Below are 18984 nucleotides of genomic sequence, written 5' to 3' on the forward strand. Positions count from 1 at the left end.
CGCACCAAAAGCTAAGGTTACCTCAGGTTGCTACTCTACTAGGTAGGTACTAGGTAATAGTTAATTACCGTAAGGAACAATTGGGAAGTTACGGAATTTGATTAAGTAATCCACTCCAGCTACCATGGTGACCTGAATGACGACCAGACCCAATCATGTTGGATCCAATTTGATGAGTTTGGTTAGATTGGCACATTGGGACACAATCGGGTGAATAGACCGATCTGAAAAATTCATCTAACGTATTTGCTATTGGATTGTACCAGGATTAGATTTCATTAAATGGTTAATATTAAAGACCCTCGAGAGGAGAGACCTTTGCAAACAAGGGTTAATCCGCCCGGCAAGAAAGGAAAGAAAGGAAAGAAAATTCGAACATGAACATGAACATCAGTGGAGTGGAATTCGAAGAGCTAATATACTAGGGAGGAACTAGAAGGGAAAAAAGGCCATCTATGATCTATTGACTAGTGGCGCGAGATGTTGGTGGATTAATCCGGCCCATGAATAATAATAATGATACTAGAAAAGACCTAGGTATAATTGAGTGAATTTAGGAAGGATGTTGAATGAATTTAGGAAGGATGTGTATCGTAGGAAATGAGATATTCACAGTTGTCAGTAATAACCTTGGAAGTAGCAGACAATTACTCGTAGAATCTACTCAAAAAGGAGGAGCGTAGCGAATGCGCGTATTGTTCCGGTACCTAGGTAGTTGGTTACATATTCACTTTTTCTATACCGGTACTCGGTAATCTTTTATATGCATTAGTTAAAGGAGGGCAAAAAAGAGAAGTTAAAGATATTTCATCCTATCACAAAGACGTCATGATTCTTTCAATTCATTTATTCAGGTGTCTAGGTTCTCTAGGGAGGTACCTAGGTAGATAACGGAAGCAAACAATAGGGCTAGATGTTACCTAGTTCAAGGGTTATGGGTTGATTGATAGGTTGATAGGTTGATGTTCATAGGTCAAGCATTTGGATGAAGAAAGTAAAAAGTTTGTATAAAGAAAAGCATAAGCAAGCAAGCAAGCAAGCAGGTACGAAATGATTGTGGTTGGTTCTCATACTATGTGCCGGATGCTTTCTGTTGGTGCCATTGTGGTGGTGACCCTTTGCTGACCTGATTTAACCTTATTGTTTCTGAGCCCAATATCGACATCATCATATCATCCGTCCACCACCACTAGAAATTAAAGATGTACATGCTACTTCGCAGGTACCTTGTATATACGGGAGAATCCTTGTCAAATAATATAATCAGTCACTCACTCATACTTGTATTACCAACCACTTTCCATATCTTCCGAAGCTTCCATACATGATACAAAGGAGGGAGGAAGAGGATTTGCAGTAAATTTCATTCTGGAACGACATACTTGTATATTGTTAGATATGATATATTGTTCTAACCATACTACAGACTTTGATGGCTACTACAGACTTCGATGGCTACTACAGACTTTGATGGCTACTACAGACTTTGATGGCTACTACAGACTTCGATGGCCAACGCCTAGATGAAGCCACTGTTAGATTCTACATATCAAAAGCATGTCATGAATCTCCATTTGACTCAATCACGAGAGATCATCTATACTTGGATCCCCCAATCTGTACTCCATACCTAGTGAACAAAACTGGTGGCTGGTTATAAGGTACAACCAACTCAACAAACACAAGTCTTGGCATGCATGCATCCCCTATTAAGAATATATCTTCATCCCCCGACAGAATCCTCCCAAAAGCAGCACAAACAACTTCAATAAACACCAGGGCCTCCGACTCAAAACACAAAACACAAAACACAAAACACATATATCAATCGGTATCTACATACGGGAAATATCATATCACGCCAGATTCCTCATCAAACAAAATCCTCCGCGCCATCTCCAAACTCCAAACTCCACAAAAATCCACCCAAAACCTAATCTGAATCAACTTCTCAGATCGCCTCATAAATAAAACATGTGTTAGCTCAGTCCACCGAGGAGTCCAGCAATGTTGTTGAATCGAATGCTTTTGTATAGGCGTATATATTACATACTTACATAGATGCAGAACGGAATAAATATATTATAACGATAACAGTGGGGAAGTACATATCTATCTCGAGCCTGTCCTGTCCTATCTTGTCTAAAAATCTAGTCAGCAGCATTGACCAACATACATATTTTACAACCACCTCAAATTTTCAAACCTCAGTACCAGTATTTTCACTCACATCATCTCTAATTCAAACCCAAAACCCCCATTTTTATCCAACTTGAATAACCTCCAAATAGTAAAACCATCTATCTACCTATCAGGAAAAGTAGAATCTCAATCTATTAAATCCTCTTCACACAATCCATTCTCTACGCCATGATTGATTTCCAGCCCCGCCCTCAATAGCAATCGCGAGAATCAACAAATCAAGCTAGAATCTCACATGAAGGAATATAGCCGAGCTATTCCACGGAGTATTTTCCATGAAAATGGGCTTACTTCCTGGGAAGAAGAGGGGTTGAATCCTTCATCATGATTAGAAGGTGACATATTGATCACGAGTCAATTATCTCTCTAGTGGGAGATTCTAGACTTGGTATTTACTAGATGCGAGTAACCTTGGTTTACTCTCATATGTTTTGAAGTGCATTGTTAGGTGTTTGGTCATTACTTTGATTTTCTTGGGACGGGTCCTCATATGTATATTTCAGTACGAGATGTGTTTTAATAACATGTTCCTGTCTTCTCCTCTCTCTCTCCTTTTGATATTCTTACCCTTTCTGCCCTTTCTGCTTCACTTTGGCTTGTCTGTCAATTCCACGCGTCCAAACACTCGCAGAAACATCCCTATCGCATTGCTACATACGCATTCCTTCACTCACATACAATCACAGACAACAGAAGATTGATTTTCAATTCAGCTATGCCCAGATGCAATTTGTACTGATCTATATCCCGATCTAAGTTTCGATACAATGAATACAGTTCTACCTTTCTCTCTCACACCAGGAAGATTTGAGGAAAATAAAATCTACCTCTTGAATACACTTACACACACCATTATCATTACACAAAGATTAGATCTCCAATAATAAAATCAAGTATCACCTCTATCCACGTGCCTCCACTTTCTCATTCTCCTAAACGTCATCTTTCAATGAATCAAATTCATAATCTTGTAGTCAATGAAAAAACATCTTACCTCCTCTCTTCCCATTTCTTATTTCTTTCTTATGCTTTCTTCCTCTCCCTTCTCCTATTTCTTCCTTACTCTCTTCTCTCTGCTTTTCTTCTACTACTACTCTTCTTTTTCTTGTAACTCCTTCATCTTCTCAGCGGTTTCAAGAGCTTCATGTTCATTGTATGCCTTCAAGTTCTCAAGTATCTTGCAGATTTCCTGAAACAACACTCCTGCATATGGTCATTCGTATTTTCGGATCCAAGTCAAACACAAATATAATGTTTCATCCACATCTTCATATAAATCTTGTTTTCTATCTATCTCAAGAAATATGGTACGTAGGATCTAACATCCATCTTTCATCTCCCATCATTAATCCCTCCGCTTTCTTCCCTCAAACCCGCTCCACAATCTTTCTTCTAGAATTGAGAAGATCCAAAAAATTAATACAAGCATATAACAAACAACCATTCATCATCACCACACATCAAAAATTCCTTCCCATTACAAGCACACTCACACATCTACCAATCCACCATCCATCATCCATTATCCATCATCCATCATCCCAACAACCCAACAACACCCCTCTAAATTCCAAACCGCATAAACAACCCATCATTCCATTTCAAACCTCTTTCACACTTAGATTTTTAAATTCTCATTAGATAGGTACCTATCTATACAATTCTCAAAATCTCCTATCTAAAGAGTCAGAAAATCCGCATATAGAATCTATTCAAATCCAAAACATCATCTATTTTCTCATTTCTGTAACTAGAATATCGGGATATTAGTTATTTATTGATTTGAGAATGATATCTATATATTATACGTTATATATTATATATTATATATTATACATTATATGTTATATGTTATATATTATATATTATACGTTATACATTATATATTATATATTATATATTATACATTATACATTATACGTTATAGAGTATAAAAATAGATTATCAATTGATCAATTTCAGAAGAATTTTCTATATCTCATACTCTCTTTTTACTTCTATATTATTAAATATAATATCTATAAACCCAACCCAATCCAACATCCCAATCTTCAACCAAACAAACATTACATATACAATATCTAAACCCAAACTCAAATCATTTATTCATTTCTCAATCTCATAGACTCATCTCACCCCCTCGCTAAATATTCAAATATCTCATATCTCATCTCTTATATCTCATCTCTCACAGAAAGTATCTCTCTCTCTCTATATATCTTCATCATACAAAAATTCCATATATGATCCACTAGAAAAATACATAAAACTAATACTAATTCACTATATCATATTATTATTATCCATAAATACCTACTTAGATATTAATAACAAATTTTCTATATACTATAATCTTACAATCTCAGCTAGAAAGTATAGAAAGATAGAAGCGTTTTTGTTTAAATACTTCTTCTTCAGATACTTTTAAAGTTATATAATTATTTCAATATTCACTTCATGGGATCTCTTAAGTTTATTTCATATTTCATCTCGATTCTCCTTAATCTTTTCTTTTTTTTTATCTTTTTTTTTTATCTTTTCTTTTCTTTTATCTTTTCTTTTTGCTCAAAGTAGGTAGGTAGGTAGGTATTTATCTATCTGTTTGTTTAAAAATATAGATGTATTATATATCTGTTTATTAAAATATATAGATGTATATATAAGATTATACTATACTATACTATATTGTATTATATTATATTATATTCTTTATTTACTTACTTATTTACTTACTAACTAAGGAATTAAATATACTATATAGATATATATATATATATATATATATACCCACCCTCACAATCCCTAAACACTCCAATCCTGAATCTCTCAACCCTCTCAACCCTCTCCCTAGTCCTAGTATACACACCATATCATCACATCTCACCCCTCCGATCTCACTTTCTCAATCCCATTCCCCAATCCCCATCCATCATAAAATCAGACTCCTACTCGCAATCACTATACATACTCACTAGTGGCACTACACACAAAACAATTTATTCTCGCTTCGCTGGGTATCCATACTCTCGAGTCTCGCGATGGCTTTTAAGTTTTTAGGGGAAGGGAGGGGAGGGGGTTTTTGGATTTATATTATTGGAGCTGCTGGAGAGGAATTGTTTCTTAACTTTTTTTGGTGAGGAATTTAGGGGGTTGGGTTTGGGTTTGGATTTGGGTTTGGGTTTGTGATGTAATGGGGTGGGTGTATATGTTTGTATATGTGCGAAGATGAAGATGAAGATGACAATCTCCAGCGAAAAGTATATGTATATGAATTATGAATTAAGAGTCAGAAGTCAGAAGTTAGAAGTAATCAACAATTTCCTCCCCTTCTTCTCCCCCCCTTTTCTTTCCCCTCATCCCCTCATCCTCTCCCCCCCGGAAGAAAACAAGAAAACAAGAGAAAACACAAAATCAGATACCTTCTACGAGTAGGCAATCAAGATACAATAATACAAACTCACCACCACTCCACTCATCTGATTACCCTACTCTTTTACCCTTTTTAACCCTCCTACCTACCTCCCTACCTACCTATCTGAAAATCGAAAATTGAACATGGATTTCTAATCGAATTGGGATGGTTTCTTGTTTTACAGTTTTATATATTTACCTACCTAGGTACCTAGACATTTCACGGTAGTTTACGAAAGACGATGTTAGATGTATATTTCCATGCATGTCTTTCGCTCTAGGTTAGAATCTTGTTTTTTCATGAATTGTGATTGTGTTTGTGTTTGTGTAAACTTTATTCTATCCTTATTGCATTCATATCCAAACCTCATATCCAAACCTCATATCCAAACCTCATATCCAAACCTCATATCCAAACCTCATATCCAAATCCACATCCATATCCCAACCCACAAACAAACATCCCACCATCCCACCACCCTCAAAAACTCCCAACCCCCTTTTCCATCCCCAAATCCACATTCCACATTCCGCACCTAAACATATCAAATCCAAAATCCAAAATCCATTCTAACAACTCAAAGCTTATCTACAGATTCAACAGACTCCACTTCTACCAATCTGCAACTCTATATCATACCATATGAATGGAATAGCTTTTGTTTGTTATGGTATGTTATAATATAATATAATACGATATAGTACATATATATATATATATATAACAAAGTGAGTATGAAAAACTAGTAAATGCGCACCAAGTATTCCGAGGTCTAGATAGATAGTCTCCTTTTGATAAGCGAGTAAGTATTGGGGAGTAGGGAGTTAGGAGGGATTTGATATGAAATGAGATTAGATTAGATGAGATGAGATGGGTATATATATATATATATATATATAACTATAAAGTTGTTAGACGATAGTATGTATTGAATAGGGGATGGGTAGATTTGTGGGAATAGAGTGACAACATGAGATGAAGTGGAATGGTATGGGTGGATGCATGGATATATGAATAAAGGAAGAAAAGGAAGAAAAGGAAGAAAAGGAAGAAAAGGAAGAAAAGGAAGAAAAGGAAGAAAAGGAAGAAAGAATATCGCATCCTATAGCATGTAAGAAACATCAAGAGAGCAAGAATAAATATCACGTTTCTAAGACTTGAGGATTTGGATTGTAGTAACACAGGCAAGTACCATCCAATTTCCTATAGAATTTTGTATTTCCCATAGGTATCTACCATCCATCATGAAATAGGTACTTAGGACAGATGCTTGTGCAAATCGTCTTACAGACGGGAACAATGTGTATTGAACACATAAAGTTGAAGCCAAGATTAATACAAATACAGGTGCTTTGTTTCATGACATAGAGTTACTTTTACTCTGTGAGCGACTACTAGGTCTGCAGTAACTTCACATTCCTCTGTAAGAAAAATCCATCTTGAAGCTATGCTTTGAGAGTACACCATAAATGCATATGTAATCCACGAACTGTCGCCCATCAATGATCTATTCACCACCCGTGGACATCACCATTAATACCACCCCCCCAGCAACCCCAACCCTCACAACATCCTCACCTCTCCACCTCCCCCCCCTTCCCACTCCACTCCCCCCAACTCCCCTCAAACTCCCCCACCTTCCTCCACCCATTCCCCTTTGCAATCTGCGCCGCCGCCCGCGACCTCACTCCCGCCTTACAATAAAACACACACTCCACCTCCTTCCCCGGCCTCTCAAACCCAAAGCGATCTTCAAATTCTTCCTCGCTAATACTAAACGCATCCGGATCCGTCGTGATAGAAATATTCACCGCGCCGGGAATGCGTCCTGTTTGTTGCACTTCGAGAGGTGTACGGACATCGATAATATGAGTATCGGGATGTGGAGCGGAAGCGAGTTTTTGCATCTAAAGGAAGAGAGAGCGAGGGAATAAGTCAGTCATTTCATCTCAGGAGAAACAGCGAAGGGGGAGGAGAACAAACATCTTCAAAAGTGTAGTATTTTGATTTCGTCTCCGATTCCTGCGAATACGATCTTCCAACGTATCTCGATCCTCGAGCCGACTCTCGACCAAAAATCCCCGCATTCATCAACCCACCCTCTCGAACCCGGATACTGAAATTCTTGCGACGGCTCGTGGACAACTGCGATGTGGAATAACATTTTACAGACGAAGCTCCCATGCGCGTTTGGAGCGCGCGGGCTAAAGTACGAGATACTCGAGGGGTAGACATATTCTTGGTTTTTGGTGCCGAAGTAGTGAAAACAAAATCTGTATTCGACGCGGAGTAATTCAATTGACGACTGCGAGGGTGTGTACGGTCGGGTTATGGAAAGGCTTTCTTGCTATTCGAGGTGTGGTTTTGATGGTGGGATGAAATGGAGGGATGAATTATTACCCCGGATTTTAGGTCCGTCTAGCGACCCTTGTTTGATTTCATGTCATTATCAACTCGTAGAAATAATTGAATTCACATCAAAATAAAGAAAACAAAGGGCACAGAACGAAATCGCAAGTTACTCAATCAAGAAGTTTTCATGGATTTTGCGATTGTAGAGTAATTGGGTTTATCCATTAATTTACAAGGCGGCTCGCCGGGAGTAACAAATAGCTAAACATCGTTCTCAAACGGGCTCACCGGGAGCTCACCAGGGGTTCACCAGGAACAACTTGCCATGGAAGAGCTTAAAAGCACATGAATATTCTACGTTTTAGAGAGTCGATAATTTGCCGAGTCACAAAAACACATCAGGAGATCTTTACCAAAAACCAAACTCGGAGCTAGAATCTTAATTCTCGGACACTTCAACAGCTGTTGCAAATCAAGTGTATTATAGATCCATGATAAAAGGGGCCATAGTACTTCAAACGAAGATCGATACACGATGAATAACAGGTTAACACAATAAATTGTACATGATAATGGGTATCGATCTATTTGTTTGATTTGAAATGACTTGTACTCCTTGAACATATTCCTCTCCCCTTAGTTCGGGCCAGCCTTTACTCAGTCTCTCCTCAACCATTCATCCCAGGGCAAATATGTCCCTCAAGGTATCTCCAATTTTAAAACAACATCCTACTTGGATTGGCCTCCTTGGCAGGATCTTCCCCCTCAGGCTTCTTAGCTACCGGACTTCCATGGGCGAAGAACAACACCTTAATAGCAATTGCCAAACCTGCATGTAGAACAACTACCATGATAAGTAATATTTTACTTGTCTGTTTATCCGTAGCGCTAAGAACTGGATATAAGTTCCTAAGGAGGAAAGCAACGCTCAACCCAAATCCAACTCCTACGAATACCCAATTCATGATTGTAAGGGATGACCAGGAGACCAATGCGACAGGAATCCATACGAGATTGGAGTAGCCGTAAAGAGCGGCGCATTCGAGAAGATTGGCAGATTCGCTACCAAAATATTTGAGGGCTAGGAAGAGAAGGATTGGAATTACGAATGTATATCCATAGATTAGACCTGCGGCGCCTGTAGAAGAATCCAAGTTAGTATTATGCTCATTCTCTCTAGCCATGAATGCACTTCAATTTTCACGCAAGAAGAGGGAATAACCTACCGCTCAACAACCCAAAATCGTACGCAAATCTTCCTTCTCCTCTTTCCGCCAGATACAAACTAACCGTTCCTCCCATGAATAAAATAAAAATAACCGTCGTAGCAATCCAAAAGGGACCATACAAATCCGGATTCCCCTCTAACACATCCAGGAAATTTGCACGAGGATATAAAGCTGCCCAACATCGTGCTAGAACGGAAGAAGTATCGACATCGAAGAACTGTGAGTAGAAATGTAGGGACCAGAGGTAACGTTTCGAGGTATTGGGACCACCTGCAGTCGCTGGAGCGGGGAGACCAGGCGATGTGGGCTTATTGCGGGATGAGGAGGGATTATTTTCGAAATTGGAATTATGGAAGGAGAGATCCTCTTGGAGATCAGTGTGGCCTAGATCGCCCTGGGTTTGTTAGTATGAGAAAATGGGTTTGGATTCAAGACAGAAAAATGAGTCCTGGGGGAAGTAAATGATAAACATACCTCCTCATCCACATCAACAACGACATCATATCCAGCTCCTGACATTTTGTTTTGCTGCAACTAGAATAATTTAATGTTGTGAGGATTGTTGCATGAGTGGTGTTCTATGTTGTAGCTTGGGACAGCTTGCGAATCTGGATAGACGCGCTAAGAGATGCAGGCGATATCATCCCTGCAAAGCGAGCGTTCATTCCGCTGATTAGATGAGATGAGATATCAAAAAGTCCAAAACGAATCAAATGTTATTTTATGTAGGTCGGGTACGAGGGCGTGTCTTTGATGAATGCCGGGTCCGTGCGCAAGCACTTTTTCACACCAAAATTCACCCAAATTCACCCATTTTAGAATTCAATATTAAATCAATTAATATTATTATATATTTGAAATTTTGTAGAAGTAATAATTTTTATTGAAAATTTCATAACATAATTTTAGTTTTCTTATTAGAGTTTTCAATTAAGTCAAAATTTATATTGAATTTTTATGTTTAAAATTTTTATGAGAAATAATGTTTATTTTAAGAATCAAATTTCTATATAGAATTTTATTATCAATTTGATTCAAAAATTAGTAATTTTAATATTAAATTAATTATTAATCAATGCTTTTTATATAATTAAAATTTCAAAATTTTATAATGAATATTTGAATTATTATTTATTTATAAATATATAGAATAAAGCATGGTTTTGGTGAGGAAATTCGCTTAAATTTCAGCCCGGCATTCATCAAAGACACGCCCTCGTATTCTTATTCATATTTCCAAATTCACATAAAGATATCTCTTCATGTGGAGATGTTATACTAGACGTGAGGCATTTAGATACATTCGTTCAGATAACAAAAAAATTGATCTAATAGATCTCTTGTGCTTGACAACGTTGTATCTTTCACAATAGTCATAGTGCTGGAAAGACTTGTGCTGATCCACCACGATAATAAGACTAAAAACTATTTTATATACCTATCCACCCTTGAAGATAACCACCGATTGTTGTGTTACCCTTGTTCTACTACGTACTGAGAGATTCATTATCCTACACCGTTCAAGTCTGATTAGATTTCTGCTGGAAGGGGGCTTGCTTACCAGGCAATAAATGAATCTTATTTGTGTCTTTTGTATTCCTCATTTAGCTACTAGGTCGTCTGGAGATTATGCCGGCTCGAGAAAGAATGTCGCAAAGTACCATTTGTCACAAAGTCATTGCTTGCCGCAACACTGTACATTGTGTAGAATAGATAGTTCGTTCCCGTGATGCATCCATTTGTCCAAGCAAGAAGTCCTCCAATATTAGCTCAAGGCCCACAATCGACTAGAAAGTTGAATCAAATTAGTTCAGACAGGCAGGCACATATCGACTTCAAATTCAACTGCACACGAATGAGTGTTCTTGAAGATATTTGTAATTGGTGTGCTGAATAATCGTCTCATTGCTTCATTTGCCTCATGCTATTGTTCTCAAATACAGAGCCGGCCACGCAAAGAATCCATTGATACATCCGCGCACCAATCCTCCCTTCCACAATCTCCCTGTGAACCCAAACGCCATAGGAGCGAAACATTTACTTGAGCTTCTTCTTTGGGCGGAGTTGGTTGGTGTGTCCGCACTTCTTCTTTCTGCAGTTGGTAGCACGGGGAGGGAGACGGGCCTAAATTCGTTCATTAGTATTTTATGAATTGATGAGAAAGATCGAAAAACGTACGTAGCACTTTCTGCAGATCATCTTCTCGCAGTTGAACTTGGAGGCAAGGGCCTTGAGAGATGGCTCAATAATACCACCACGGAGACGGAGGACCAAGTGGAGAGTGGATTCCTGTGGGCAAAATAATGTCAATCAACCAATTCCGAAACTTCCATCTTGTTATCCCCTCCATATACACCCTCCAGCTCCAATAGATTCCAAAGACATCCAATCCAAACTTGTCGGTTCAACCTGGAGTGTAAGATAATCGTACCTTTTGGATGTTGTAGTCTGAGAGAGTACGTCCGTCCTCAAGTTGCTTTCCAGCGAAGATCAAACGTTGTTGATCGGGGGGAATTCCCTCCTTGTCTTGGATCTTGGCCTTAACATTGTCGATGGTGTCAGAGGACTCGACCTCAAGAGTGATGGTCTTGCCCGTAAGGGTCTTGACGAAGCTATTATTATATCATCAGTTTCCTATCATTTAAATTCGTGTATCGATGTCGCAAATAATTCCGAAAATCGTATAATCTCAAAGGAGGTGGCGGGTGGGATATCGGGGGTTCTTACATCTGCACTAAAATCGCAAACAAGGTCAGTAATTACTCGCAAATATTCTAAATGACCGCAAGGGCTGTATATACTTACTGGTTGCTGAGGTTCTTCGATTTGTCGTACTTGTCGTGGAAATCTAAATTTCGAAGTCCCAACTCAGGTCGAATATTGCAAAGAATGTGGGTTGGGAAGCGAGAAAAACCCTAGCGCGTTGAGTCACATGACATGACCGTGTATCAACCCTCGAATTTGAGGCTGCCTGCCTAGTACTCATCAAGTAGGTAGCCATCAAGGTGAAAATGATAGGATGATGTTAGAACAGAATTGATTCCATTGATGTAAACGTTATGAGTCTGAAGGTTTCATTCAATCATTTCTCTGGGTATCTACAATAAATCCTAAACACCAATGAACCTATTCAAAGCAAGATCGCACCCTTTTCCAATGCGTCCGAACCAGAACTATTACCCGTACCCGTCTTACGAAAACTGCACACGAATTAGGGAACCTAATTGCTTCATGCTCACTCTATCGTAGGAGAATCAACGTCTTTCTCGTCGAATTCTTCCTTCCCGACGTCGCCATGCACCTCGTCGCCATGTATCATCTCCTCCTGATTAGCGTTTTCTTCCTCACTCTCTTCCTGCTCTAACAACTCTTTCCTACGCTCATCTAACATCCATTTCTCCAATCGAACCTCGGTAGTAAAAACACCATGTACCAATTTTTCAATAGATGTTCCAATATTCCTCGCTATACCAGTCAATGAGAGCATGAAGACATCATCTAACAAGAACAACTTACCAGCAATCTCAAAAAAGGCCTTAGCACTTTCAGGTAACTCTTCAACTGTCCGATATCTTCTATACTTTTCACCTGGGCGAACAATATCTTGGGATTCTTCATCATCCACACGTGCTACTGGCTTCTGAAGGGTTAATGTTTTGTGAACTTCTTTGGCCCGATTGATTGGATCCGGATCAACTATTTCCATTGTCGTCTCAGATATGATATCCGTCAATGGGAAGAGCTCCAAAATTTGCTGCGGAACTGTTCACAATCTTAGTAAAAAGTATGTTCAACCAATGTAGTACCTGCTCACCTTTTTGATCTCTATCATCGATCCAAGTCTTGTGATACCAATTCATCCAGTCATCCATTTGTTCTCCAGTCATTTTAAAAACATCTGCATCGGTAATTTTGATTTCATCTCCACGCTTCAAGCCTTCAGTCGTATTGTCGAGCATAATACTTTGCCATTTGGTCCAGTTGATTCTTGCAGCTGTGGCATCTAGATTGCTTTCTGGATGACGGTGTATGTCATCGAATGGCTGGCTGAGCTTTGTGGCAATAACTATCAGACTGGTGAGTTGATATTCTGGATACCCAGTTGTTCCATGTAGCCGCTTGTTATGGATCGGGTATGAAAAATTGTATTCCAGAATCTCAGCAAGATGATTTACAGCCATGTAAATGTCAACTGAGAGATGTTAGAGTTTGACAGAACCCTGAATTTAAACTTGAGAACACACCTGGAAGACCCAGATCTCTAATACTCTTGTATAGAAGTAGTTTGTGGTTTATTGGGGGGAAAACCATTTCGAAATTGAAATTGAAAAAGGAAACCATATCGAGTACTGTTTGATGAAGTCTATGCCCATTCAAGATGCCGTGGATTTCGAGTGCTCTGAAATAATGACCTGGTAATCGAGCTCTCATATCTTTAGGAATTTCTTTAATCTGCATTCGTTTAGTACATATGGAACTATGTCTACGAACCTCACTTACCGCTCGTGTATAGATAATCTCATCCCTAGTTGCCCATTTATATATCTCTCCTAAACTTGTAGGCAGTCGCAAAAGTAATATCCCAAGGTAGCAAAACCCCAGAGTCTCAATTAATCTTGGAAGATGTTTCTTGGTCCTAGATGCTCTCTTCCTACTCATAACAGTCGAAGCCGTACTTCTATACCCCGTCCCATCCGTATCCGTCTCGTCCCCTTCCGTCGTTGACCCAAATTCTGTCCCATACTCACTTCTCTCATCTCCCGAACCTTGTAAGACTCTCAATCTCAATTCCCACAAATCTCTTACGATAGTTTCTAGTTCTTTTGGAAAGCCCTTCACTGTCACTAACCAGTGGGTTTGTTTCCAAAGGATTAATTGGTAACATTGTAAATAGAGTTGTGTAGCATCACGACCCCCGAAAACTTTTTCCACCTGCTCTTTTTCCTCTCGTCGCTTTCTGGACTTCTTCCCTTGTTGATTCCAGTCATCCTCATCTTGTTGAGTTTGTGTAAAACCCTAGACTGGTTAATTTTATGAACATTTTGATTTGGAAACGTTTACAAACTGCTTGCTCATGACCTCGTTGACAAAACTTTTTACCATCTTCAATATAGAATTTTCGAGCGCGGCATCCTTCTTCGCTACATGTCTCCCCTCTGCGAAATTTATGATAATCAATGGCCGATGACATAGCTTATAGCAGAGATTAGGACTTTGAGAGTTTTTGAATCATGACTTCCAGTGGCATATTCAGTACATAGAATCGGATGTCATTTTCCCGAAATCGTTTACGTGGAAGAATTGGCGCTAGAAGCGGGCGGACATGGCACTTCTACTTTTTTTTCTTTTCAATGTACTACTACGGAGTAGTAGATACTTCACTGATGGAAATTATAGATTCATGCGTCTCACATAGATTCTTGATAACTGGGAGATAATTTTTTATTTCGTGAAAACAGACTATGTAGCATGTCCGCTTGACTACGCCGGTCAAGAATATCATAAAACAGCATTCAGCTATAAAATTATGATACTGGGAATACTAGGAGAGATAAGATAACCAGTATGACCAAGTTTTCGTAGATCAAATCGCCCCAACGTAGACCATAAGAATGCAGATATCCGAAAGCATCATATTCCTCTGGATTTAAAGGACCTTCGAGCGAACAGATATTCACGCAAAACAACCCATGCTATTGCGAAAATCTCGGTGATATTACTTTTCAGATATTTAACCAGATTTTGGTGCCTCCTTTCCATCGATAGCGAGTTGCTCACCCATAGCAGTGAGGACAATGACGTCTAGAAGAGGGACCTGTCAGTGATGTGTTGAATTTTTCCGAATATGCGTTACTTACTAGTGTCCTTGTCGGAGTCGAAAAGACCACGGATCTTTTGTCCGACCTCTCCATCTGGCAACTTGACATCCTCCTTAAGATCACCTCCCTCAGACATCAAGGAGAGGAAATCATCATCAGTGATGTTGAGCTTTAAAGATTCGTTAGCGAATGCGCCCAACAATTGACCATGTATTTATGTTCTTACCAATTGGTACTCGACACGGGAAACGTTGGGGACATCCATGTTGTGGGTGGATGGACAAAGTTCTTCAAGCTTCTTTCCGGTGAAGATATCGGTGGCGACGAGATGGACTTTGGCGTGACCGTGCTTACCAGTCTTGGAGGTAGACATGTCGATGATCTTGCAAGGGCGGTTCTTGATGCAGACGAATCCGTTCTTTCTCAAAGCAGAACATTGCATAGGGTAAGTGGTGGATGCACCAGCATCGGCGGAATCGAAGGTGTGCTCATGCTATTAGAAAGAAAAAAAAGGTCAGCGATCAAATTTTTATCATCTTCGTCGTCGTTGATTTTGGTTGATATGCACGCAAAGCGATTTTTGGTGGGGGGAAAGAGTTCATGTGCGGGGTGAAATCGACACACAGAAAGAAAGGACAAAATTCTATCTTACTTGAGAGTCATCAACTGGGGTTTCTCCAGACATCTTGAGAGGTGTTCGGGGGGATTTGGGGAGTTAGAATAAAAATTGATGGAGTTGAGGATTCGTGATGAGAATGATTGCGAAAAGATTAGGAGATGTGGAAGAATTTATAAATTGGAGGAAGAATAGAATGTGGTGTGTGGAAGGTAATCTGGTCCTGGAAAGATTGGTAGATTTTAGCGATTATTAGTTCCAGTTTTTTTGTGAAAAAAAGTCGAGGGTGGAGACTGTTCAACCAATTAAATTGATTCATTTAAACTTCATTCCTATTACGGTTATTGGATAAATCGGACATGGAGGAGTGGCTGAAAAATACCAAGCTGCTTCTCCGGGTTTGATTGGCTATCTTGATCAACTATTGCTGTGAGTTGTATTTTCGGGTTGATTTAAAGCCACCTGGGCAGATTTGGGTGCAAAGTGAGGGGAATATTGATCACGTGACGTTGCTTCCACGATGAGTAGTACTGATTAAAGAGGCAAAGAGTGTTTTGAATGAAAAATACTAGACATTTTAGTACATTATAGTATATCCAAATTCGCAATCATTTTGCTTGTGTATCCACAACTTTATCGTCCAGTCTTCTCATATCAGATACTCCAGCCAGGTAGGTTGGGTCCACGTACTTCATGTAATACCCAGCCAGGGACACCAGCCACGAAGTAGAAGTGGCTTGAAAGGCAAAACCATCCATCTTCCTTATCGCTATCGCTATCAATTCATACATACAACAAGGTACCACCCCTTCTCGAGTCCTTCAACAATTATACACAGCTTTCAAAAACAGCTTGCATAGGTAGGTAGTAAAAGATGTACTTGTTCGTGTTGAGATGTAATGTTTGAGTCATTTTCCTGGTATACCTTCTCCAATTGAGGTAACCATTCTCATTACTTTACTTTGTTGACTGTTCACAAAGCTTTGGGTGCTGAGGATGCCATTTTCGATAATCTGGTCTGTTCCATATCGATAAGCTGAAGCTCCCTTTTGTTTATACTTAACTGCTTTATTCAGACTACACCAGGAGTAACACTTCAAGTATTCCGTTTAAAAAATAAATCTTTCCCCTTTCGATCAATTATTGGCGCATGGGAAGAGGGATTAACTGCTTCACATTTCAACCATCAGAATGTGGTCATTAGATCGATTATCCGGACATACAACCCCTTCTGCCTCTCCACCTCCCCCATTACATAGGATCCCAAATCTCCCTCGTCGACCGAGTCATCTTGTGCCGTCTCCAGTTGGTGGTAGACCAGCATTCAATCCGAGATCGTCTTCACTATCGTTAGTCTCCAATGACTCTAATTCATCTTTGCTATCATCACGGAGACCCAATGGTTCGAACCTCAAACAAACAGTTACACCTCCGAATGTGCCAGATCCTTTGGAGGTTTTGGGAACACTCTTGAACAATGGAGAAGGCACAAAATTGCCATCAACGAAGAGCTTGGGGACTGCAAACGGGACAGTTGCTCCTATTAAAGAGGAAGACGATGAAGGTGAATGGGATTTCGGAGGTTTAAGTCTACAAGACATTGTAGCAGGAGAACCTCTCGATGTTGAGGTTGAGCATGTATATAAATCTCAAACACTGGAGGAATGTATGTATACTACTTCTTAAATTACAATGCGCAATTGCTGATAGCTTCAACAGATGAGCGCGATAAAGAAAAGTTCGAAGACCTCCATCGATCAATTCGCGCCTGCGATGACGTTCTTAATTCAGTTGAGATAAATCTCACCAGCTTTCAAAATGATCTTGCTATGGTTTCTGCAGAGATCGAAACTCTACAAGCACGATCAACGGCTTTGAGCGTAAGGTTGGAAAATCGCAAAGTAGTAGAGAACGGACTTGGGCCTATAGTGGAAGAGATCAGTGTCTCTCCAGCTGTCGTTAAAAAAATCGTGGATGGAGCTATAGATGAAGCTTGGGTTCGAGCATTAGCGGAAGTTGAAAAACGATCAAAGGCAATGGATGCTAAATCAAAGGAGCAACGCGTTATAAAGGGCGTGAACGATCTTAAGCCTTTACTGGAGAATTTAGTTTCCAAGGTAGACTTGCCTACTCTTATCCCTCCTACAAATATATTGACGTTACATCCAGGCACTGGAAAGAATCAGAGATTTCCTCGTTGCTCAAGTGAAAGCATTGCGATCGCCCAATATAAATGCACAGATTATTCAACAACAGCACTTCCTTCGCTACAAAGATTTATATGCATTCTTGCATAGACACCACCCAAAGTTGGCTGAGGAGATTGGTCAAGCATATATGAATACAATGCGATGGTACTTTCTTAATCAGTTCACGAGGTATCTGAAGGCGTTGGAAAAGATCAAGCTTCATGTATTAGACAGACACGATGTGCTCGGATCAGATGATGGGTCTCGCAAGGCTACCCTTCTTTCAGGATCCAAACAAACAGGTCCACCGCATGACGCATTCAATCTAGGCCGACGAATCGACCTTCTCAAAACCCCAAACCAAACTGCGCTTCCCTCTTTCCTAGCTGAAGAAGACAAACAAACCCATTACATGGAATTTCCCTTCCGCAACTTTAACCTCGCATTGATTGACAACGCTTCCGCCGAATACTCCTTTCTTACCTCTTTCTTCTCTCCTTCCCTAACCTACGCTACCATCTCCCGACACTTCAACTACATCTTCGAACCCACTTTTTTCCTCGGCCAATCTCTCACCAAGTCTCTCGTCCACGAGTCCCATGATTGTCTGGGTCTCCTCCTATGTGTGCGCTTGAATCAACACTTTGCATTTTCCCTTCAACGCCGTAAGATCCCCGCCGTAGATTCCTACATAAACGCAACATCCATGCTCCTCTGGCCACGCTTCCAACTCACAATGGACATCCACTGCGAATCCGTCCGCACCCTCACATCCGCCCTTCCTACCCGCAAACCCTCAGCTTCAGAACAAGCTAAACAGTCCGCAGCGCCACACTTCATGACCCAACGTTTCAGTCAGTTTCTACAGGGCATCTTGGAGTTAAGTACGGAGGCAGGTGATGATGAACCTGTAGCGAGTAGTCTGGCAAGACTGAGAAGCGAGATGGAAGCGTTTTTGACAAAGTGCGCGGGGGTCATGCCAGATAAGAGGAAGAAGGAACGATTTTTGTTTAACAATTATTCTTTGATATTGACAATTGTAGGGGACGTGGAGGGTAAATTAGCCGGGGAACAAAGGGCGCATTTTGAGGGGTTAAAGAACGCTTTCGGAGAGGGTATCTGACCCGTCACTTCTTTTTGATATTGGATTGGAAGTTTTTGAGCG

General features: G+C 39.9%; 5 protein-coding genes across 5 annotated transcripts; 1 reads left to right on the forward strand and 4 right to left on the reverse strand.

Annotated features, from left to right (window-relative positions):
• Positions 1-7188: 7188 nt before the first annotated feature.
• Positions 7189-7849, reverse strand: EAE98_004219 (uncharacterized protein; the record flags this gene model as incomplete). The annotated part of the gene is made up of 2 exons (XM_038951839.1): positions 7189-7521; positions 7598-7849. The coding sequence occupies 2 exons, from the start codon at positions 7847-7849 to the stop codon at positions 7189-7191; spliced, it is 585 nt and encodes a 194-aa protein (XP_038811375.1).
• An 833-nt stretch (positions 7850-8682) lies between these two features.
• Positions 8683-9714, reverse strand: EAE98_004220 (uncharacterized protein; the record flags this gene model as incomplete). Its single annotated transcript, XM_038951840.1, has 3 exons — positions 8683-9104; positions 9193-9589; positions 9670-9714. The coding sequence occupies 3 exons, from the start codon at positions 9712-9714 to the stop codon at positions 8683-8685; spliced, it is 864 nt and encodes a 287-aa protein (XP_038811376.1).
• A 2526-nt stretch (positions 9715-12240) lies between these two features.
• On the reverse strand, positions 12241-14448 carry EAE98_004221 (uncharacterized protein). Its single transcript, XM_038951841.1, has 5 exons — positions 14261-14448; positions 13696-14211; positions 13440-13647; positions 13010-13387; positions 12241-12957 (listed from the first exon to the last, which is right to left on the reverse strand). Exons 1-5 carry the CDS (start codon positions 14384-14386, stop codon positions 12431-12433), a joined length of 1755 nt encoding a protein of 584 aa, XP_038811377.1. The 5' UTR covers positions 14387-14448; the 3' UTR covers positions 12241-12430.
• A 478-nt stretch (positions 14449-14926) lies between these two features.
• Positions 14927-15699, reverse strand: EAE98_004222 (uncharacterized protein; the record flags this gene model as incomplete). Its single annotated transcript, XM_038951842.1, has 4 exons — positions 14927-14997; positions 15054-15183; positions 15241-15507; positions 15667-15699. 4 exons carry the CDS (start codon positions 15697-15699, stop codon positions 14927-14929), a joined length of 501 nt encoding a protein of 166 aa, XP_038811378.1.
• Positions 15700-16821: 1122 nt separating this feature from the next.
• On the forward strand, positions 16822-18942 carry EAE98_004223 (uncharacterized protein; the record flags this gene model as incomplete). The annotated part of the gene is made up of 3 exons (XM_038951843.1): positions 16822-17296; positions 17350-17747; positions 17800-18942. The coding sequence occupies 3 exons, from the start codon at positions 16822-16824 to the stop codon at positions 18940-18942; spliced, it is 2016 nt and encodes a 671-aa protein (XP_038811379.1).
• Positions 18943-18984: the final 42 nt, after the last annotated feature.

Source organism: Botrytis deweyae (assembly GCF_014898535.1).
Source record: "Botrytis deweyae strain B1 chromosome Unknown BDEW_008, whole genome shotgun sequence".
NCBI lineage: Eukaryota > Fungi > Ascomycota > Leotiomycetes > Helotiales > Sclerotiniaceae > Botrytis > Botrytis deweyae.